At 41.2% G+C, this 23,198-nt stretch overlaps 2 protein-coding genes across 5 annotated transcripts in view; one reads left to right on the forward strand and one right to left on the reverse strand.

Moving 5' to 3' along the window:
* The window catches only part of LOC141507069 (protein ENL-like), a 64,081-nt gene that overhangs the window by 24,253 nt on the left and 16,630 nt on the right, over positions 1-23,198 (forward strand). Inside the window, exons 9-10 of one of the 4 annotated variants that reach the window (XR_012474059.1) lie at positions 530-6,872; positions 11,107-16,440. Coding sequence is in view for 1 of the 4 variants with exons in the window: in XM_074214403.1 (XP_074070504.1) it covers positions 530-658 (129 nt within the window). In the remaining 3 variants the exon portion in view is untranslated. The other 3 variants (XR_012474061.1, XR_012474060.1, XM_074214403.1) reach the window with 3 other exon arrangements.
* LOC141505337 (long-chain-fatty-acid--CoA ligase ACSBG2-like) lies at positions 6,248-23,045 on the reverse strand. Its single transcript, XM_074211109.1, has 6 exons — positions 22,933-23,045; positions 17,713-17,943; positions 13,923-14,140; positions 12,339-12,478; positions 9,712-9,958; positions 6,248-7,172 (listed from the first exon to the last, which is right to left on the reverse strand). Exons 1-6 carry the CDS (start codon positions 23,043-23,045, stop codon positions 7,099-7,101), a joined length of 1,023 nt encoding a protein of 340 aa, XP_074067210.1. The 3' UTR covers positions 6,248-7,098.

Raw genomic sequence — 23,198 nt, forward strand, 5'->3', positions numbered from 1 at the left:
GATGACATAAGGAGGTGGCTTGGGCCTTCCTCTGCCCTAGAGATGTAGGCAACTCTAGTGGTCCCCTGAGGGCTAACTTTAGGCACCAGATATTGGTTCCTTAGGTACATGTGCAAAGGGTAGGTTTTATGACTGTTCTGGAGTAGACTACAGGGTCTAAACTTCTCTGATGGCACCTGAAGAACTGGAACATAGTACAGGGAAGCCCTTGCCAACAAAGATTTCTTTTCACTCTCAAAGTGGGAACCAAAAATGACCCCCATTCTTGTGGGTCGTCTTTGGCTGTGTAGTATTTCTAACTTGTTTTTAGATGTTCTTAGATGTTGGGACAACACCAGTGTCCTTGGGTTCTTGACCTATCAGTGACCAGTCTATCTTCACCTAGCTCCAAGAACTCTTGGTTTTAAGCCTAACTGCCCATTCCCTCCCTCTCTCACACCTCCCTCCTTCTTCTCCTGGTGGTGCCTTTGGAGAACAGCCTTCTTCTGGTCTTTCCCTCAGTGACCTTTCCCCACCTCCTCTCTTTTAGATTGTCAACCTCATCGAGGAGACCGGACACTTTAATGTCACCAATACCACCTTTGACTTTGACCTTTTCTCTCTGGATGAGACCACCGTCCGCAAGCTGCAGAGTTACCTCGAGGCTGGGGCCACATGACACTGGGTCCAGATGGCAGGCGCCTTGGGAAACCATCAGGCCAGTCTCCCAGTGCCAGGAAACCAGTCCCCACAAGTAGACTTTACTCTCTCAATTCACCCGCAGCACTGCCTTAGCGAACAGCCATGCTCTCTGAATGCTCAGCTCAACAGGCCTCTCCCCGTAGCTTTGGGAAGAGTCCTGGGCCTAGGTCTGAGCAGAGCAAGAGGAGCCAAGCATCCCTCCCCCACAGAGAGTCATCGTATTCGGTTTTACTTTGAAAACTGCTTTTGTGTTGAGAAACACATCAGGTCTCTCTTTTGAGACAGGAAGAATTTGACTGGCACCACAGCAAACGGTTTCTTCACCTGACCTCGCAGCCAACCTCCCCAAAGCAGTAGCTGCCTTTTCCCCAGCTCTGGGGGGGTCATTCATGTTGGGGGCCCACAGTTTGACAGTTGGGACTTCCTGAGCCGTCTGGGTCGGCTCCTGTGGAATAGAAACCCTGATCCCCTCCCCTCCCTTTTGGGCCTGCCCTAGTTTCCCTCTATGAACTGTTTGGTACAAGTAAAATCCCCACCCAGGTCTTGGGAAGGCATCAGTCTGGCTCTATGGCAAGGATGCATTGTGTCTCAGCCGTGAGCAGGGTGGCCAAGTTCTGAGCCTCCCTCCTTCCAGTCTGCTTTAACTGTCCTAGGATTCCAAGCCTCTGTATGCTGTATATATTCTCTATATATTCTATATATGTATGTATGTATGTATGTATGTATGTATGTATGAGCGCCGAGTTGGGCTTCCAATTTCAGGGTGTATGTTCCTGGTCCTTGTTATGAATTGCAGTGGCACATGAGAGGAAGAAGGCAGTTACTAAGTTTTGACTCTAAAAATGGAAAAAGATTTTTGGAATTATGTGGGGAGGGTTGTTTTAATTGCCATATCCAGAAGTCAGTGAAGAGTAAGATTGCTTTGGCCAAAATAGTCATCGTGGTCCAGGCCGTTTCTTCCAGTCACCACTGCCTCCCTCCTCCAAGCCCTTTCCCACACCAGCTTTTGGCTCTGCCCAAGGAAACCAGAATAAGGGAACATTGGGGTGTGGACGCTGCCCCTCCTCAGGCCCTGTTTAAGGCCTGTTGGCTCAGCCCCAGTGAACACTAATGAGCAGTGGTTTCTACCTGAGGGAGGGAGCACACACTCGCCTGCCTAGTGAAACTAGCAGTGGTTTCTGAACATCAGGACACAGTGCAGCTTGAAGGCTGTCTTCTGGACTCCACTCTTCTTCCTTTTTGTTTAGTACTCTTTGAACTTTGAAAAGGAGCTTTTGCCAAATAGGTGGGAGAAAAGAAAAAGACTGGATCAGGCCGAGCCCCAGGATGACTGGGGCACTTCTCAGCGCTTCCCCTCTGCTCCAGGGAACACTGGACTCCTGGTAGCTGGACTCTTGTCTTCTGCCCTGTCCTGGTTTCCTCCCTCTCCGTGCCCTCCCGTTTGTCCGTCAGCTCTGGCGCAGCTGTTTATTCTGTGGTGATAGATAATGAGCATGTTAGTGTGGGGCCACCTGGATCCACTTCCTGTTCACTAGGGTCCCACTGTACACCACCTTCCCTCAAACCCCTCTTCCCCTTCCCACTCCCCCAACCCCCCATCTCATTTCTTTTAATGCCAAGAGCTGGCCAAGTTAGGTCTTCCCCTGGCTCTGGCACAAGGTTAGATAGAAAGCCCCATAAGAACAACACATCTTCCTACCGACTCAGCATTAGCCCCTGACCCAGCTCTCCTGAAAGCATGCACACCTCTTTACTTCTTGCTATAGAACAAACCTCATCCTGCCCTACCCCAGTCCTTGCACTTGTGTTTGACCTGTGAGAGCATTAGAATTTCTGTACTGAGAACGGTTGGAGAGAAGGCACAGAGCACTGGGGTCACCTAGTGATGCCCTTCCTGCACTCTCCCCGCATACCTCACTCCATCCAGTCACAGCTACATCCTCACTGTCAACCAGTTGGACTGGGATAGGACTTCCCTAAACAAGTCTTTAGCTCTGGGGACCCCCTCCCTCCTTGGGGCAGCACTCAAGTCTCTCCTTCCTTGGTGACCTCTGGCACTTCCAGATGGCAACTTTCAGTAGAAAAGTCCCATCATTTGAGGCCCCTAAGGACAATTATAATGGGTGCTTTTCACAATCACCCCATAACCACCCATTCTGTGCATCAGATCTCAAAAGAAAAGCTTCTTATCTCTCCCCCCATACTGTCTGCCCTGATTGGTGGTGACAGCCATATCTTTGGAGTATTAGAAGTACATACCACATCTCCTGTACTCCACACTCATGGCAGACTTGTCCAAGAGGCATATTTCCTAGCATTTCCCTAATTGGCGATTGTCTTGAAACTTGGCCCCCCAAAAAGGGACACAATAAGCTGGCCTGAAGTATGCAGGCAGGAAGCCCAGGCCTAGCCAACAGCTGAGTTGCCAGTGGCAACCTTTTAATTGCCACGAGTCATGAGATATCTGTGGCAACAGGATTTTTTTTAAAGGGCCCTTTGGGGGGTTCAAGGGCCATTGACCCCAGCCTGCTTTTTTATTCCCTGAATCAGGAGCAGATTCCTTAAGCACTGGTTAGTTGGAAGGTTGGCTTCCCTCCAGGAGGTTTGGACACAGGAGGGGAGGGGGAAGTGAGGGCAGGAACTCAGCCCTCAGTCCCTTTGTTCTTGCCAAGGGAATGCCTGCCAGATTGTTCTAACCTACTCTGCTGGATAATGTCCTGAATTCTTTTCCCTTACCTCATTCCTACCCCCTAAGGAAAAAAAAAGTCCCCGTGCTTGTTAAGGTTTGTCAGGTGTCCCTTTGGATGTCAGCAGGCTGTGAGGGCCTCCCTATGTACTCCTGTTTCTACAGAAGCCCTCAAAAGTGTTTTCAGGAGCCATCCCACACACACCACACCTGCTGTGGGCCTCGCCTTCCTGGCGAGGACTCTGCAAGACTTGAGTAGGAGAGAGGGACTTGCCTTTGCACTCCTTACAAACAATATGTAAGTACCTACGCCTCCAACTGAGTGTTAATTCCTTGTATTCTGCTGTGTCTTTGAATGAACAAAAACTGCCAAGAGCAAAGGTATTAAATACCTTCTATCACAGGAGGGTTTTTAACAGAACATCTCCGGCACTGAACTAATTAATATGTTCTTCTGGCGGGAGACAGACTCCTGGATCAAAGAAATGAGGAGAATCATGTTTGTAATAAGTTACAGGATTGTTTCTGTCCTGGATTTTAAACTTTTTTGTTAAATTGTGAAATTCCAGAGGAGTTTTATAGAAAACAGTAAAATAAAGTAAGATGGGAAAAGTCTATAAACTAATAGTTTGGGGGTTTTTTAAAAAAAGTATTCTGGTTTATCATCGAGATTCTTGAGATCTGCCATTGGGGTGGGGTGGGAGCTCCCGTGGGAGCAGTTTCAGTGGTTTACAAAAGAAGCTACCCCACACCCATGGGGGTAATTTCCATAGCATCAGGATTGCATGAGCATTATTGAAGCCTCCTCTAAATCAGTTCCAATCAGCTGGGACTCTTCATCCTTCAGGCTCTTCCTCTGTTTAAAGGGCTGGAGCATATTGATGAGCAGAGCCTGGACAAGATACTTCACATCTCCAAGCTCCCTAGCTGCTTCTCAGAAAGGTTGGTTGTAGGAAGGGCTTTCACAGACCTGAGTAATGTTAGTCTAAAATGTAAGCCCCAGCCTAACCCATGGTTTCAGGTCTTTAGTTCAATCAATCCTCATTTCCAGGGGTTTGATTCTTATTTTTGTCATGTTCAAGCCCAGAAGGCTGAACTTCAAGATAGACTGAAGGGGATAGCAAATGATTTCTGAGGAAAACAAAGAAAGAAAAGGGATATCCAGGAAAATGGTCAAATGCAAGAAGGCAACCTTGGGTTACTGCTGTCAGTTTGACCTCACCTTATTTTAGCTCATGAGACTGACCATTTGGGAAGAACAATCCAGACTTGCCTCTCCTTTCCCATAATCTTTCAAAAGAGACTATCCTTGGAGAATTTGTGAGCAACCTACTAAGAAGACCAAAAGAATTGTGTAACGAGGAATTGGGAAGGTCAGCACCCTGAAAGAGGACAAAGGCAGAGAACATGAGCTAAAAGAGACCTCAGAAGGTATTATCATTCCTATTCCCTCTCCACTCATGAAGTTCCCCAAGTTGTCACCTCGACTGTACTGGAAGACTGTACTACTTCTCATTTCACTAAGCAAAGATCACAGGTTTTCCTTACATTCAAGTAAAATAATCTTTTTACAACTTAATGGTTGGAGTCCATATGTTCTCTATCCATAAAGTGAAAAAAAGTGATTAGCATTGTGCATATTATATCAATGTGTTAATGCTATTTACTAGCCTACCTCTTTCCAACCTTAGGAGCACTTGATTCTGGAAGGACCAGAGTGGACTTCCCCCTCCCTTCACCTGAATATAAGATTGATATAAGATTCTTCTGAAAAGATTTTAGTATGGGTACCTCTTCCAACTGTGGATCCTCATCTTAGGGTCTAGGTATCTCAGCACTGTCTGAATACACTTTGCTGTAGTCTCATCTCACTCATCTCTACATCTCATCCACAAGGATAATATGACAAACTTTTAATTTTATGTCTGTAGAGTTTTCCTGACCTTCCTGTCTTCTGACCCTATTAAATTATCCTGGAGAAGCTGATCTGGCCCCCAAGAAAAAGATAGTGAGATAAAAGTTAAGAGGAATTCATCTGATCATCACTCACCAGATAAAATAAATGCCTTAATTATAGGCTTGGAATTGGGAAGGCTCTTATAAGTCATGTGATTCCAGCCCCTTATTTTACTGATGAGGAACCTAAGGTACAAAGACAAGAAGGGACTTAAATCTGTACTGATTCCATTCCCAGGAATGGAAGCTAACTCTTAAAGAGCACAAATAGTAGAATCCAGCAGTGTTTCAACTCAATTCCTTGGACTTAATTTATCCATATAGCTTGATCCCAGATCAAGGTCAGTTTTTAGCAAACTCTCCTGGAAATACCAGCAGCTAGAGTCCCTGGCTGCTGATTCATGGGAGTCCTTCTGGGAAAGGTATTACAAAATCATGATGTTTTATATGTAGACTTTACAGACATATAATTGGAATTTGTATGGATGTTAATTTTGGTTTTACAGATTAAGGAATAATTTCCTAATAAGTGGTCCTGGGTTTGCCTTCACTGAGGGTCTTCAGTATAAACTGAACAATCTTTTGTTGACAGTTGTGGAGGGAATCTCATTCAAGCATTGTTTGGGCTAGAAGGCCTCAAGGATTCTGGAATTTTGCAGTTATGATGATGATGTTAATGTTTATTTTTCATTCTTGAAGAAGATCATGACATCAGGGTGGTGGTGCCATATGACAAGCACATTATTTGGATTTGAGTGAGGGGTTCTGTGCTAAGTCACCAGTCTCACTTTCTCCTCCAGAGCCATCTGGATCCAGTGGCTAGCTGTGAATCAGGATGACAGGAAATAGCCCTGGATGTAAGGCAATCAGGGTTAAATCATTTGCCCAAGATCATACAGCTAGAAAGCATCGGAGACTAGATTCAAACTCCCATCTTCTTGACTCCAAGGTCAGTGCTCTGTCCACTATGCTACATAACTACAATTTGGGGGCATGGTTAAAGTAGTCTTAAAGTTACAGTGATCGAAAAATTCAAACTTATGGCAAATTTATAATTAAAATACATAGAAAGGGATATCTGCTCTCTTGGTTTGGGGGCTATGGTTTATGAGACTTTTGAATCTCTGCTTATTCCCAAAACTGAGGATAGCTAAAAAGCAACAAAGAAAACATCATTCAGGTTTGTCAGCATTTTGAATTTACTTTCTCCACATTTTAAAGGAGTTATCATTCACTCTATGCTTTTATTCAATACTTTTATATATTGTCTTGTATCAGTGAGATGGATCAACAGGTCAATGCAGGGACTCAGGAAAATGCTTTCACCAAAATCATAAAAGTGGCAGGGATGACTAAAAGGAGAAGACTGGACATGTAATAAGAGAGAAGCTAATAGGTACTGGGATTCTGCAAACTGCCCTCAAGAAAAGTGCAAATCCTTCAAGGAGAATTTATAGGAAGACACCAGGATTACACAGGATTGGAGCACTTGGACCTATCTTGGTGAAGGGGAGATCCCACACAGATATAGTTCCTTTGAACTGGCAAGGTAAATAACATTTCTTTGTTGTCATCCTGGACTGGGTCAAACCAGGACAGTCTTCCCTGATCTTCTATAGACAGTGGAATTTTATTTTAAAACCCATATCCCAAAGGGAGGTTAAACACTGATAAATTCAGGATCATCTTGTTCTTGGAGCCACATTCAAGTGGTGGTAAAGAATGATGCCTTTTATGGTCAATTGAGACTTGAAAACCCAGACTACAGAGAGAACTTAGATGTAGAAACCGGCAATTGTCATCTGGTATAGTCTGATGATGTGTGACCGTCTCATCTTCATGCTTGGACCTGAGGGAGAGAAGGACAATGAGCAGATCCCATCAAAGCTGGGTGCTAGGTTATTAAGAACAGAAAAGGAACAGATGAAAGTCTCCTGTGGTGTTCTCTCACAAACTCTGAGTGTAGAGTGAGACCAAGAGAGACTACCATATCAGGAACTGGCTCAAGAGAGTCTCACAAATTGCAATCTGAAGACCTAGATTGGAATTCCAGTGACCTTAGGCACATCATTACAAAAGAGGAAACTTGAGATACAGAGATGGGAAAGTACATGCCCCGCCACACAGGTGACTTCTTTGATTCCAAATCCAAAATATTTGCTACCTCTTTAAACTTCAGTTTTTCTATAAAATGGGAGATAATTTCTGCATTACCTTCCTCATTTTCTAAGCTTGAAAGGACCAAAGAAGTATGACCTCCTGCTGCTACTTGTCTTTTTTTTTGAGGTTTTTGCAAGGGGAAATGGTTAAGTGGCTTGCCCCAGGCTACACGGCTAGGTAATGATTAAGTGTCTGAGACTGGATTTGAACCCAGGTACTCCTGACTCCAGGGCCAGTGCTTTATCCACTACGCCACCTAGCCACCCCTTGCTACTGGTCTTCTAATTGTTATATGTGACTGAATCCTGGAACACCAGGATGTCAGAAGGGAACTCAAGAAGTATAGAAAGACCTGGGGCAATATTGGGTCAATGAGAATATTTATGAATCAAAAGGGAAGTAGGGGGGATTGAGAGATGGGCTGCATATATACCTCACTGATAGCCATAGAAAACCCTGCCACAGGGGGCAGATCCACCTCAGGGACTTTCTGGGAGCCTGTGGACAAATATTCCACAAGCTAAGAAGGTATGAGTAGGTTGTAAGCCACAGTAGAAGAGGGAATGCTCACGTTGCTATTCTGACCAGCCAATATTTATGAAAACTTACTGTTGAGATGTCAGAATTTTTTTTTTGCCCTGTCTATGCTTAAAAAGTTTTTCAGAAAGATCATCATTTCCCTTATCAGAGAGCTCCACTAATTTTCAAAGCACTTTTCTCTGAGCAAGCTGGGAGGGAAAGCAATACAAGTTTGCTATTTTATAGAGGAAGAGGGACTTGCCCTGTGTCATGCAGGCTTCCAGTTAGGAGATGCTTATTTCTAGCCCAGGGCTCTTTCAAGGAACCACATCCCATTACTTAAAGAGTACCAGGTGGTGTTTTTGTCCTTTATTCTCAAAGACCTTTTCAGGAAGGTGATGCCATGACAAGCACATGAATTAGATTTGAGTGAGGGGGTGCTAAGCAAAGTCACCAACCTCATTTTCTTCTCTGGAGCCATCTGAGTCCAGTGGTTAGATATGAATTAGGACAACTGGAGATGGCTCTGGATGAGAGGCAATCAGGTTTAAGAGACCTGCCCAAGGTAGTAAATGGCAAGTTTGAGGGTGGATTCGAATTCCTATCCTCTTTGCCTCCAAAACCAGTTCTCTACTGCACCATCTTTATGGACCTGGCTAAATAGAAACCTACCTATATGATTATTAGCAAGAGTTATAATCATATTCATAGACCTGGAGCTGAAATCCACTCCTTCCCTATTTTCCCTCTGATGGGAGAGATCCAGAGAATTTTAAGTGACTTGTCTGATGTCATGTAAGTGATCGATGACAATGATAGAACTTGAATCCAGATCCTCTGACTTCAAACCATTCCTCATTCCATTCTCCTTCCATCTTTACCTTTGTTTCTCATTCGCCTGTCTGACCCCTCAGTTCTGACCAGGCTTGTTTGCACCTTTTCTCTAGTCCAGAGGGCTTCTGTTTGAATCTTGACCCTGTCACTTGGTGATTGTGGCACCATGGGCAAGCCCATTCTAACTCAGTTTCTCATTTACTAAAAAAAATTGGATTAAATGCTAAGAGCATCTCCAACCAGGATACAGCCAGTATTCAAAGCTCATCTGTTACATATGACTCCAACAGTAGAAATAAAAAACAAGGTAGAGAGTGTGCTGGAGCCAGCTCCCACAGTTAAAATTTTCAGTGGGAGGGTATACACCTTGAAATTTAAAATACTATCGAGGATTCACTTTTTAATTGGTTATCTAGCATTTAGTTGATGTGGAAAAATATCAATAATAGACATTAATGTTTAAAAATCAAATTATTCCATAGTTTATCTTCCTTACCCACCCAACTTTCAGTGTCTCTGGTCTGGAAGAAAGAGGCCAGGGAGGTCAGGAGTCAGGAACACTCTGGCTTATAGTTCTGGCTCTGGCATTGGTTTATTGAACATGCTGTCAGTTTTTCTCCTTTCTGCCCTCAGTTTCCCCCAGAACTATAAAAGGAGTGGGGGGCCAGTTAAACTTGAGATCTCTCTGGGCCCTTCCAAATCTTGAGATTCATATGTTCTAAGGATCCACTTGGCCCTGACAATTTCTATTCTAAGTAATTTAGAGTCATTTTATGCTAAGCCTCCCAGCTCTGATATTCCAGGATTTTAAAGTTCCCCCAACTCAGGGTTTTCAGAGAAAAGACAGCCTCCCACCTGCCCCCTCCCCCACCTACCTAGTTCTCCACCTGCGACTGAGAAGTCCTTCTCTAAGACTTTCCATTTGAGGATCTTGTGAGACTCAAAGTCAGTTTTCTCGTTGATTGCATTGATGCCTTTCTGTATTATTGCGTCGATGATGGGGTCTTGATTATTTGTGATGTCTGTCACTTTGACAGCTTTACTATTATGCTTTTGGCAAAATTTGGTGGCTTCTTTTGTCAATATGCTATGAGGCTCGCCTGTATCCTGATCGTACTCACACTGTGGGGGAAATCACCCAGATTCACTGGCAATGAATACTTCACCACCCCATCCCTCACCCTAGATATGCTAACAAAGATTCTCCCCAAAGCAGTGTACTTCTCTGTTCAGACTTAGGCCAAAATGACCAGTTAGTCACAAAACTGCTCTCCAGGAATTGCTCCTTTTGGATTCACTGCTTACACTGTTTCCCTGGTCAGTGAACGTTAGTCAGCAAGTATTAGGTGCCTACTATTCGTGCTGAGCATATAAAGATAAGAGACAGCCCTTGTTCTCAGTGAGGCATTGTCAGTGGGGGAAGATATCATTTAAGTTAACCAGGTACAAACAAGGTAGAGCTGGGATAAACTGGAGAGAAATAACAAAATCCACTAGCATTAAGGGTAATTGGGAAAGGCTTAAAGCGATATTAGCCAAAGCAAGTTGAGGAAGCCATGAGATGGAAATGAGGGAGAGATGTCGGGGACAAAGTGTCTGAAATTAGGAAATAGAGTGTTTTGTGTTCAAAGTGCCAGACTTACTTCTCTGGTAATACAAAGACAAAAACAAAACAGTTTCTACCCTAGGGAAACCCAATTATGTATATACAGGATGTTGCAAAAGTCATTTAAAAAACCTAGGCAGCTAGGTGGCGCAGTGGATAGAGCACTGGCCCGGGAGTCAGGAGGACCTGAGTTCAAAGCCTGCCTTAGACACTTAATAATTACCTAGCTGTGTGGCCTTTAGCAAGTCACTTAACCCCCATTGCTTTGCAAAAACAAACAAACCAACTCCACCCCTCTATTCCCACAAACCCTTAAAACTTCTTTTTGGGATGCCCTGTATAAGTAAATGTTGGACCCAATCAATGATTCCATTAGCACAGGTGAAGTCCCAATAAGGAAAATGCCTCTACTGATTCAGATTAGCACTCTTAAGAAAGTTATCTGGGCCACTGGGATATTATGTGAACAGCGCAGGATCACACAGCCAGCATGTGTCAGTGTGGCAGAGAAAAATATGCCAATGAATAATGAATCTGTTCCCTCTGCTGACCATGTCAAATAGTTAACCTATTCCTTCTTGTGCTAGCCTTGTATTAACAAGGTAACCATTGTATTAATAAGGTACCATTAAGTGTGTCTGATTTCCATCTTATTGTTTTCTAGATAAATAACTCCCATTGTTACTGAAGCCACCTGGAACCTGAACATCAAAGCTATCTTACCAAAAAGGGAGACTGGGGAAGACCCATCCAGTATTCCTGGTTCCTCAAAAGTTACATATAAATCCACTGAGATTAGCAACATTAACCAGACCCTGAACACTATGTTGACCCTTCATTCAGGATGTGTTCACCACTCCTTAGACCCTTCCTTAGCACCACCCTAACTTCTCCCCCCCAACTCTTCCTATGCTGTGCACCCTCCAAAGGTTCTTACCTTTCTGCCTGGCTGCTTATCTCTATAGAATATCCTAGTTCCTTGCAACTGTCCGTTCTTTATGCTGCTTGTTCTCTAAAAATCAGCCCAGTTTCAATTATCTTGAAACTCCATACTTTCTCTTTTTATGCTCTTTATCCCCTATGGATCAGCCCTGTTGCAACCACCTTGCACAACTGTCCTTTCTCTTTATTTTGCTAAATTTCCTTAAGTAATCTAACCTGTGTTACTGCATAATTTCATTTTTACTCTAATATCCACAGTAATATACATAAATAAACTTTCATGTCCCTAAATACCTCTGGGTCGAGTCAGTCTTTTAAGTGAATTCATCTATGCTCGAATCCCTGTTGTCTTTATCACTGGCAACAAGATGGGGACAGTGGCCACCATGGAAGGCATCCCAATTCTAATGCTGATCTTTAATCCACTGCCCATTGATGTCCCTTCTAGGTGAAATAAGTAAATACAAAAAATAAAATATAGTAAGCACAAAATATGTGATTTTGAGAAGTAAAATAGCAAATAGAAGTGGTGCTGGTGGTTAGGAAAGACCTGGTTTAGGAGGAACTATTTGCTTTGAAGGGATTCCATCTTTTACTGTTTATCTGGTTTCCCAGACTATAGAATCTAAGCCACCTGAAGGGCAGGGACTGAGCCTATATATCTTTGTAGCTCCTGAGCCCTCCACACAATATTGCTAGTCACTGAATGCTTACTCATAACAAACCTGCAACATGTTTCTACCCTGTTTTGTGAATAGCAAGTACAAATCTATGGGTTAAAACCTGAGCAGGATACTTGGCAGAGTATATAATAGGTGTGGGTGTCTTTGCTTTGACTGTCCCCATTGAAGAGTGGAGAGTTAATATAGCATCATCCATATTCAATGTGTCCCATAAGGGCCTAGATAGATAGACAGACAGATAGGTAGATGATAGAAAAATAAAGCAAAAGACCTTTAATGTCAGCAGTGCACTCAGGAACTTGGCTTGGTTTCCCACAATCATAGCATAATGGATAATGGGAATATTCTCCTTCAGCATATCCTCAATTGGAACAGGAAAGATTTTTTCCCCTTGATAGGTGATGATAATTTCTGAAACAGTACCCCCCCCCCAAAAAAGCAAACTTTTAGGGGAATGTTTTGTCAACAAAAACAACTACATTCTTCAAAATAGGAAAAATTGATATTCTTCCAGTGTTTTACAGTCTACGAAGCAATTTATATAGATCACTTGACAGTTGACAGAACAATTTGCAACACAATTCACATTTTACAGAGCCTTTTACAGTTTGTAAAGAACTTGCATGTTCATTTGTTCATTTATCCTGGAGGCAATATAGAGTGTAGTAGTAGGAATGCTGCTCTTGGAGTCCAAAAAATCTTACTAGCCGTGAGCTAGGACAACTCACTTTGCTTCACCAGACCTCAGTTTCCTTATTGATAAAATCAAAACACTACTTGTTACACTGAGTGAGCAGGGGAAAATACTCCACAGACTTTGAAAATGTGAATTTTAGTGATGTTCCCTCACAGGGATCTTTCTGAGCACAAAATGAGACCTTGAGCTCTGGTCCTGGTTCAGCTGATGCCTTGGGTATGCCTCTTTCCTTCTCTTGGACCCGTTTGCCCTTCTGTAGAATGGAAGTTGGACTAACTGAGTCAGAAGAATGCAAGTATTATTCTTCAAAGGCCACAGCATCAGAAAGCCCTATGTGAGGAAACTGTGTGAATTCTATTACATAATTTGCTTGCAGTTTCAATGAACAATTACCAGTTAATCCAAAGCCATTTGGTACCTTTTAGGTCCTTAGAAGGTTGGCCTTTCTGAGAAGGGACTTGACTTTCTTGATTAATTCCTACAGTCTTGCTAATGAAGTTTAAAAATTTACTTTGAAAATATCTCTAGGTTGAAGTAGAGTGGAAATGAGGATTCAGACTAGAAAAAGCTGAATTTGAATCCTAGCTCTTCTGCTTAGTACCTGCATGACTTGGAGGGGGCCGCTTCACTCACCTGGGCCTTGCTCTGTAAAAGAACATTTGGATAATGCCAAAGATTCCTTCTAGGTTGAAGTTTATGATCCTATGAGTAAAATGACCTGCAAGTGGTAGCCACCTCCAAATTGGCGCTCCAGCATCTGCCTGGGCCTCTGCCTTGGGTTTGAGGATTTTGATACTAGTTTAATCCAGAGTCTAGTTGGCTGTTGCTCCAGACAGGTAACTGGTGGCAAAGAGAATAGAACTCTAGACCTGGAGTCAGATTAAAATGTGACCTCAGACAGTTCCTAATTGTGATTCCTCTGTTTGCCTCAGTTTCCTCCCAGGCCACCACTCTCCTATAGATCTTTTCTTGCCCTATCAGAATATGAATTCTTTTCAGGCAAAAACTGCCATAGCAGTACTAAACAAATTGCCTGAAGGATAGTAAGTAAGGGTTTAATATTTTTCTTTTCATTCTTTCATTCATTCACAAGTCATTAAGTAAGGGAGAAAGAAGCTGTTGACAGAAAGTGGGCTAATGTGTCTCCCTCTCAGTTACCTTCCGTCCTGCCAGTGATATGGAGATAGCCCTCTTCATCCAAGATGCCCATGTCTCCAGTGTGCAGCCAACCTTTCGGGTCAAAGGTCTTTTTTGTCTTATACTCATTATTCAGGTAACCCATGAAAAGGTGCCTGCCCCAGAGATAGATTTCGCCTATGCCTTCTTTATCTGGGCGCCGGACCATGCTTTTGGAACCCATGATTGCCTTCCCACAGCTGAGAAGAGACAGGATAACATTAACAAAGGCCCCTCCTTCCAAACCTCCCAAGCTTCCACTAGGCTTCCTACCTGGAGCTTCCTCCCTCTCCAATTCATCTTTCACACAGCTGAAACAAATTAATATTCCTATTAGCTAATCATGTCGTCCCATACTACTAAGAAACTTACCCTGGTTCCCTTTTGGTCTTTAACCAGGCCTTTAAAACCTCACCTTGCTGACTCCTCACCTATTTTCCAGTATTGACCCATATCAACTCCATTCTCTATTCCACTCAACTTGTACTGCTAATTTTTGCCCATCAGTGACATTATCTTCTACCATCACCTGTTTCACTTCTGCCTGGTTTCCTTCCAAGGAGCCATCTACTGCATAAGACCTTTCTTGACCTCCTTCCCATCTCTCCCTCCTAAAAGGATTATATTCATGTTTGTGTGTGTGTGTGTGTGTGTGTGTGTGTGTGTGTCTTGAATATTCTGTATCACTTTCAGATAAAGTGAGAGCTTTCCTAAGACATCTGTCTGTCTCCAGAGTCCAGCACAATTCTTTGTGAATGATATTAAGATAAAGTCCCTATGGATGATGGAGGACTACACCTGAAGCCTAAAGTTCTGAGTTCAAATGCAGCCTGAGACACTTGATATCATTGTAACTGAGGAAGTCACTTAATCTCTCTGGCTCATTTTTCTCAACTTTAAAGTGGGCTGATAACAGGGTTGTTGTGAGGACCAAATAAGATTACCTGTAAAGTAGCTAGTAATAAATGCTTGTCCTCTTTCCCTTCCAAACCCTCAAGGAGCTTACACTGACCTTTATTTTCACTCTCCTAAAATCATAGAATTACTCTAATCTTACTGGAAGGAAATTATATACATAGAGCTAATTAAATGTAAAATGTACATAAAACAAATACAAAGAAATTACAAGGAAATAGGGGCAGCTCTAACCACTAGAAAAATAAGCACAGATAGCTATCAGGTAGGAGATAGCACTTGAGCTGACAGCCTCGAAGAAAGGAGTTCCTCCAGACAGAGGTAAAGGAGGGCATTATAGGCATAGGTATGAACCTGAACAAAGACATGGATGGAATATTGCATATGTTAACCTCCCCAAGTATAAGGAGAAGGGTTGGTAGATTGGAAGTAAGAATGGAATTCTTTGAAAGCAACTTGGAGTCTGGGTATCACTATAACAATCCCAAAAGATTTTTAAAGGGCTAAAAGATGCCTGACAATATAGATGAAAAGATCTGGGAGTAACTTCAGAGAAAACTTAGTCCAAGCCCTTCTCACCTAAGAAATATCCAGTCAATCAATGAGAATCCACTATGTGCTAAGCACTGTGTTAGATACTGGGATTATAAAGACAAGGTGAAAGAGTACTTGCCATCAACTTCCATTCTATCAGGGGAGACAACATGTACACATACAAAATATATTGAAAATAATACAAAGGGGGCAGCTAGGTGGCGTAGTGGATAAAGCACTGGCCTTGGAGTCAGGAGTACCTGGGTTCAAATCCAGTCTCAGACCCTTAATGACTGCCTAGCTGTGTGGCCTTGGGCAAGCCACTTAACCCCATTGCTTTGCAAAAATCTAAAAAAAAAAATACAAGGCAATTTTTAGGCACAAAGGGCTTCATGTAGAAGGTAGCATTTGATCTTAAATCTTGAAGGAAGGAAATAGGAATTGTAAGAGGTGGGTGTGAGGAAAGATTTTATTTTAGACCTAAGTGATAGTACAAAAGTCCAGCAATGTGATATGTAGGAGAGAGACCAAGAAGTTCAATTTGGCTGTACCATAGAGTAGGGGAAGGGGAGTAATAGGATAAGGCTTGAAAGTAAGAGGGGGCAAAATTTAAATGCCAAACAGAAAAGTTTATAGGTGAACCTATAGATAATAGGGAGCCTTAGTAGTTCACTGAATATAGGAGTGACCTGCTCCTTGGAAAGGTCCTTTTTATAGCTGAATGGAGAATGTACTGAAGTGGGGAGAAATTTGTGGCAGAGAAGATCATTGTTAGGTGATGAGGGTCTTTACCAGGGTGGTGGCAAGTGTCAGAGGTGAGAAGGGGACATAAATGAGAGATTTTACAAAGGTAGGGTTGAAAAATCCTTGGAAACAGACTAGATATAGGGGAGTGAAAGTGAGGAAAGATGGTACCTAGATGATCAACTTGAGGGACTGACCTCAAGAAAGGATTTGGGGGAGATGTCCTTTTGCATGTTTGAGTTTGAGATGCCTACTGGATATCCTTTTTAAAAAGTAATAGATCAGGGCCTAGGGCTTGAGAGGGAGATTAGGGGTGTATATATACATATATATATATGTGTATATATATATATATATACACATATATATATATGTATATATATATATATATATATATATATATATCCTGATCTGTCTAGATCTTGAAACCCATGGTACTTGATGGGGTTACCAAGTGAGATAGTATAGAAAGAGAAAAGAGTCTTGGACTCTACCTTGGGATGGATCCATTCTAAGAGCATGTGACACAATGATTCAGCAAAGGATGCTGAGAACCACAAGAGAGTAGTGTTATTTAAACCCAGAAAAGAGTGTGAAGAGGAGAGGGTAATCAACAGTGTTAAAAGACTGCAGTTTGTTAAAAGTTTTTTCGGTATTAAGAACTGTGATAACAGTTGCAATATTCTTAAAGGTTAATTTTAATAATCCCTAGGTTTACAAAAAAACTTCACTTATATTTCATTTAATCCTCACAATAACTATAAGAGATGGATGATAATTTTCTCCCCATTTTATTGATCAGGAAACTTGAGTCAGATAGTCTTCCTACCAACCCTCCTAGATAGGAGGATTTCGTACTCCTGAGAAATATTTTCACTGCCATTATTCCATCTAAGACTCCTAGGTTTATACAATTTCTTTGCCTATGACCAAAAAAACCATGTCATTTTCACAGACCTTAAACCAATTGCAATCCAGTTGAAAGACTATCCAATCCTCAAGGCCCAGCTCATGGTTACCCATAACCACAGCCTTTCATACATGCACCAGTTGGTGGTCACTTTCTCTTTGGATGCTCCCATAGCTAAAACTTATCCTTCTCTCTGTTTGGGTCTCTGCTATCTACTATATTGTGAGCTCCATTAAGATGGGAACTATGACCTTCCCAACCCTGTCTTTCCCTTTGTATACAGGGTAGTCTTTTGCAGTTATTAGGTACTTTGGAAAAAATGACTTGTCAAACACTCTTCTCCAGTGAACCAGGGTTCACTGTTTTCCTTTAACAGGCCTTCCTTCCCCCCCCCCCCCCCCCCGTTTCCTCAAATGCATCTTATTCCTCTGGACAGTCCTTGGCACCCAGCTGCTCAGGGAGAGAGCAAGAATGAGAGCCCCTCTCTTTTTCCTTCCATCCAGCTTCTGGGACCATCCTAGGGTCAGAACACCACCAGCAGCCTCCACCCAACCCTCACCTTCACCCCCCCCCACACACACACACAGGGTTCCTGTCTCTCCTTTTATCTCCCTTAGGTTTTGTTGGGAGGTGAAGGGGGCCCCAGGCTCCCAGCCGCATTCCAAATACCTAAACAGCTTGAGGTCTTTCTCGGTGGAGACAGTATGAGGTCCTGTGCACTCTGTCAACCCATACATCTGCAACAAGGGGATGTCAAAGCTGAGATAGAACTCCTGGATTTCCCTGGAGAGGCCGGCTCCTGAGCTCAGAAACTGGAGGCATCGGTCAAGGCCCAGATTCCGGCGCACCTTGTCAAAAATCAACTTCTTGGCCACACGGAAGGAGACAGGAACATGGGCACTTTAAAAGAAACAAATATGAGCAGCTGAGTAACTAGAAAGATTCATATATCCTCTTTCACAATATGACTAATATGGAAATATGTACATAATTATACACATACATCTTACATCAGATTGTACGCTGCCAGAGGGAGGGGGAGAGAAAATGGAGGGTGGTAAAAAAAAAAAATATGGAACACCAAAGCTTGTAAAAGGATGAATGTTGAAAACGATCTTTGTATGTAATTGAAGAAAAAGATTCATAGAATAGAATAAATAGGACAGATAGAATTTAGCTAGCACAGTAGATAGAGCTCTGGACTCATGTCACAAAGCCCTGAGTTCAAATCCAGCCTCAGACACTTAATAGATATGTGATCCTGGGCAAGTCACTACAGTACTGTCTGCCTCAATTTCCTCATCTGTAAAATGGAATCATAATAATGTTTACCCCTCAGGGTTGTTGTGAGATGCAAATAATTTTTGTAAAGTGCAGTGAAAACCTTACAATGCTATAGAAAAACTGCCTCTTATTACATAGTTTTAAAGTATACAAAGCATTGATCTCATTTGATCCTCACAACAACCAAATTCTTTTCCAACCCCCCCCCCCAAATGAGGGTGAGGTTTAAATAAGTTTAAGTGACTTGTTCAGGATCACACAGTTGGTGAGGTAGATGTATGACTATCCCCATCTTTCAGTCTCAGAGAGGTCACATGACTAGGAAGTGTCTGAGTCAAAATTTTGACCCATGTCTTCCCAAACTCTGATTCCAGCACTCTAAACTACACCAAACTCTTAAGGTAATACTGGAGGGGACCTTAGAAATCGTTTTGTCTTACACCTAGTTTTATAGGGAAACTATATGGGGAAACTGAGGTCCAGAGAGTTTGAAATGAAAGTCATGCACTATGGTGGGCGAAAAATGACTGAAGAATCTTTGCTTCCTCAATAATTCTTTCACATGCTACAACAGGAGCTAACAGGGTCAGGAATTAAACCCATCCTCACTGACTCCAAATTCAGGGATTCCACCTGGTCCCAATCTTTCTATCTTGAAAACCACCTTCCTGCTAAATATCTATTATGCTTTTCTTAGTCTTTAAAAAGACCATCTACAATGGGTGCCTCCACTTTCTCATCCTCCCTATATAATCCAACTTCCAACCTTATTGTTCCATTCAAATGGCTCTCCAAAGTTACTAACGATACTCTCTTCTCACTACGTTTTTGAGACACTGCTCTCTCCTGGTTCTCTTCCTGTCTACCTCTCTGCTTCCTTTTCTCTTTCCTCTTCCCAGATCTCATTCCCTAAGCAGGGCTGCCAGATTCTTCTCTTCTTCCTCTGTCCTTTTTTTCACTAGGTGATCTCATCAGCTCCCATGGATTTAATTAACATTTCTATGCTAATGATTCTAGGATCTACCTATGCTATCCCAAACACCTTCACATCTGAATTGCTTTTCAAACATCTCAAACTACATGTCCAGTAGACATCTTAAACTCAACATTGTCCAAAACAGACTTTTTATCTTTTCCTCCCCACTGCCTAGCTTCCCTATTACTGTAGAGGGCATCAAGCTCATATTCTCTCAGGCTCACAAACTAGGAGTCATCCTGAAATTCTCACTCTCACCTCCAATCTCCAACCTTTTGCCAAAGTTATATTGATTTCACCATTGCAAAACTTTTTGAATATATTCCCTTCTCTCCTTTGACGCTGTCAACAACTGGTCCAAGCCTTCATCATTTCACACCTAGAATATTCCAATAGCTGCTGATAGGTCTACCTGCCCCAAATCTCTCCCTACTCAGTCACTAAGGTGATTTTCTTAAAATTTTAATTCTGATCTTGTCACCCACCCCACCCCACAACCACCGCTCGCTATCACCTTCAGGAATAAATACAAAATGCAAAATCCCCCGTAACCTAGCCCATTCCTGCCTTTACAGTCTTGCTACACCTTATTACTCTCTACATATTCTGTCATCCAGTGACACTGTACTACTAGCTATTCCACACACAAGATACTCCACCTCTCTGTTCCAAGTATTTTCTATAGCTTTCCTCAACACCTGGAAAAGTCTCCCTCCTCATCACCACCTCCTGGTTCCTCTAGCTTCCTTCAAGTATGAACAAGTTCTATCTTCTAAAGTAAATCTTTCCCGACCTCTCTTAATTTTAGTGCTTCTTATCTGTTAATTATTTATGATTTATCCTAAATATAGCTTGTTTGAACATATCTGTTTGCATACTGTTTAGATTGTAAACTACTTCAGGGAAAGGATTGTATTTTGCCTTTTTTGTACATACAAAGTGCTTAATACTTATTGATTGATTTCTCTATTTACTTTTATTCACATTTGTTACTTTTTATGGTTACATAATATTCCATTCCATTGCTTAGGGAACTCCTGTTGCATGAACTTCCTACCTAGATATAGTTTAACAACTGTTCTAAACTTAGCAGTTTTTAAAATTAAAATAGGGCCTCTTATTTTTTTAAGATTTTATTTTTTCAATTACATGTAAAATTTTTCAACATTTAAAAAAAATTCTGAGTTCCAAATTCTCTTCCAACCTCCCTCCCTCCCCACTCATTGAGAAAGCAACCAATTTTATACATATTATATATGGACAGTCATTTGAAACATATTTCCATATTAGTGATGTGAAAGAAAACATAGACCCTCCCCCCCAAAAAAAAACCCTAAGAAAAATAAAGTTTAAAAAAAGTGCCACCATTTGCATCCAGAAACCATCAGTTCTCTATCTGAAGACATGGATAGCATATTCCACCATGAATCCTTTGCGATTATCTTGGGTCATTGTATTGCTGAGAATAGTTAAGTCATTTTCTGTTGATCCTCATATAATATTGCTGCTACTATGTAAAATGTTCTCCTGGTTCAGTTCACCTCACTTTGCATCAAATTTTGTAAATTCATTCTGCTAATTATTTCTTATATCATAATATTCCATGAGTCATATACCACATAATTTGTTCAGCAATTCCTCAATTGACAGTCATCCCCTCAGTGTCTACTTCTTTGCCACCACAAAAAAAACTGTTACAAATATTTTGATACATATAGGTTCTTTTCTCTTTTTAAAAAATCTCTTTAGGTAACACATCTAATAATGGTATTGATGAAATCAAAGGGATGTACAATTTTATAGTTCTTTGGGCATAATTCCAAATTGTTCTTCAGAATGGTTGGACTTCAAATGTTTGCTAGAATTCACTTTTAATACATCTGGTCCTGAGGATCTTTTCTTTGAGAACTCATTGATGGTTTGTTCAATTTCTTTTTCTAAGTTAGGATTTATTCAATAATTCTATTTCTTCTGTTAATCCAGAAAATCTGTTAATCTGATAAATGGATATTCATCAATTTTACTTAGAATTATTGGCATATGATTGGCTAAAATAGATCCTGATTGCTTTAATTTTTTTCTTCATTGGTGTTGAAATCACCTTTTTCACTGCTAATTTGGTTTTCTTCTTTTTTTTGTATCAAATTAACCAGTAGTTTATTTTTTTATAAAGAGAACTCCTAGTTTTATTAGTTCAATGGTTTTCTTACTTTCAATTATATTACTCTCTCTTGATTTTCAGTTTTTCTAATTTAGTGTTTATTTAGGGATTTTTAGTTCTTTTTTTAGTTTTTTTTCTCTGTTTTCATCTTGCTCTTTCGCTATTTTATTGGTATCTGCATTTAGAGAGATATAAATTTTCCCCCATGTACTGCTTTGGCATGTTGCTTCATTCTTGTCATTCTTATTTTTTTTAACATTCTTCTTTTCAATTTTGAGTTTCAAATTGTTTCCCTCTCTCCTCCCCTTTGCCCTCCAAGATAGTAATTTGATATATTATACATGTGCAATCATGCAAAACATATTTCTATATTACTAAAGTTGTGAAAAAACAGACAAAAAACTCATGAAAACAATAAAGAAAGTGAAAATAGTATGCTTCAGTCTGCATTCAGGCTATATCAGTTCTTTCTCTGAAGATAGGTGGCATTTTTCATTATGAGTCCTTTGAAATTGTCTTGGATCGTTGTATTACTGAGAATAGTTAAGTCATCCATAGTTGATCATCATACACTATTACTGCTACAATGTACAATGCTCTTTTGATTCTACTTACTTCATTTTGCATAAGTTCATCTAAGTCTTTTTTGGTTTTTCTGAACTCATTCAGCTGTTTATCATTTCTTATAGCACAATAATATTCCATTTCAAGTTTATACCTTATAATCATATTCCATGACATGCTTCGTCATTTCCCAATTGATAGACATTCCCATCACAAAATTCTTTGCCACCACAAAAAGAGCCACTGTAAATATTTTTGTACAAATAGGTCCTTTTTGTTTTTCAAAAAATCTCTTTGGGACAAGTTCTATTAGTTGTATTGCTACATCAAAGGGTATGCAGAAGTTCTCTATTTCATTAAATATCTATTTTTTTTCCTCTGAAGGATTATACACTATTGAGCTCCCCCTGTCCACCAGGGGGGTTAATTTGACTTAGGAGAGAAAAGAAACATGCATACACTCGGGTGGGGATACTAGCAGGACAACTAGCAGAACCGTTTATTCACAATATCAGACAGTTCTTTATAGCAGAAAAACCACAAAATTAGCTTACTAGATAAAACAGTGATGTTTCTCTAACTTGCATTAGATGTAACCTAGCAGGATGTAACCTAGGTCAAGAAGTTCGGTCATGGATGACACAGTTGTGTTATCACAGCAGAGTTCCATGGAAAGCCTTCAGCTCAAGGGTCACCTAAGCCTGGGCTTTTACTCATAACTGACCTTTAACCCAAACTCACCTGAGCAGCTCTCAACATTTTCCCCTTTTCTGTTTAGACAACAAGCTTACAATTTCACAATTGCATGAGTTGGCCTTCAGCCCTTCATCATATAGCATCCAGTTCTTAACTTGTATTATCAAAATGTTATAACTTCAACATCTATAAAAGACCTTAAGTATACTGATTGATAAGTTCATCAGTCATCTCATCTGGCTTCAAACCATTCTTGGAGACTCTTTGTACATTCTCAGTATGCTCCATTCTGGCTTTTAACATCTTGAATGTGAAACCCATGCTCCTATTCAAGGCAAAGATAGATTTTAAAATGAGAGACAAACAACAAATGATCAATATCATAATCACAACAAAGCTGAAAACAGAAATACTACCATGTAGCCATGTATATATTATAGGTCGAGAAGACAACCAACCATATAATTTCTTGTT

This window comes from Macrotis lagotis, chromosome 1 (genome assembly GCF_037893015.1).
Source record: "Macrotis lagotis isolate mMagLag1 chromosome 1, bilby.v1.9.chrom.fasta, whole genome shotgun sequence".
Classification (NCBI taxonomy): Eukaryota; Metazoa; Chordata; class Mammalia; order Peramelemorphia; family Peramelidae; genus Macrotis; species Macrotis lagotis.

Coding starts and splice junctions, on each gene's coding strand:
- LOC141505337 (XM_074211109.1), bottom strand. CDS start 23,045: ATGGGTTTCACATTCAAGATGTTAAAAGCCAGAATGGAGCATACTGAG. Junction 14,141..17,712: donor AAAGACCTCAAGCTGTTTAG/GTATTTGGAATG, acceptor GTCTCTTCTCAG/CTGTGGGAAGGCAATCATGG. Junction 12,479..13,922: donor TATCACTGGCAGGACGGAAG/GTAACTGAGAGG, acceptor GTACTGTTTCAG/AAATTATCATCACCTATCAA.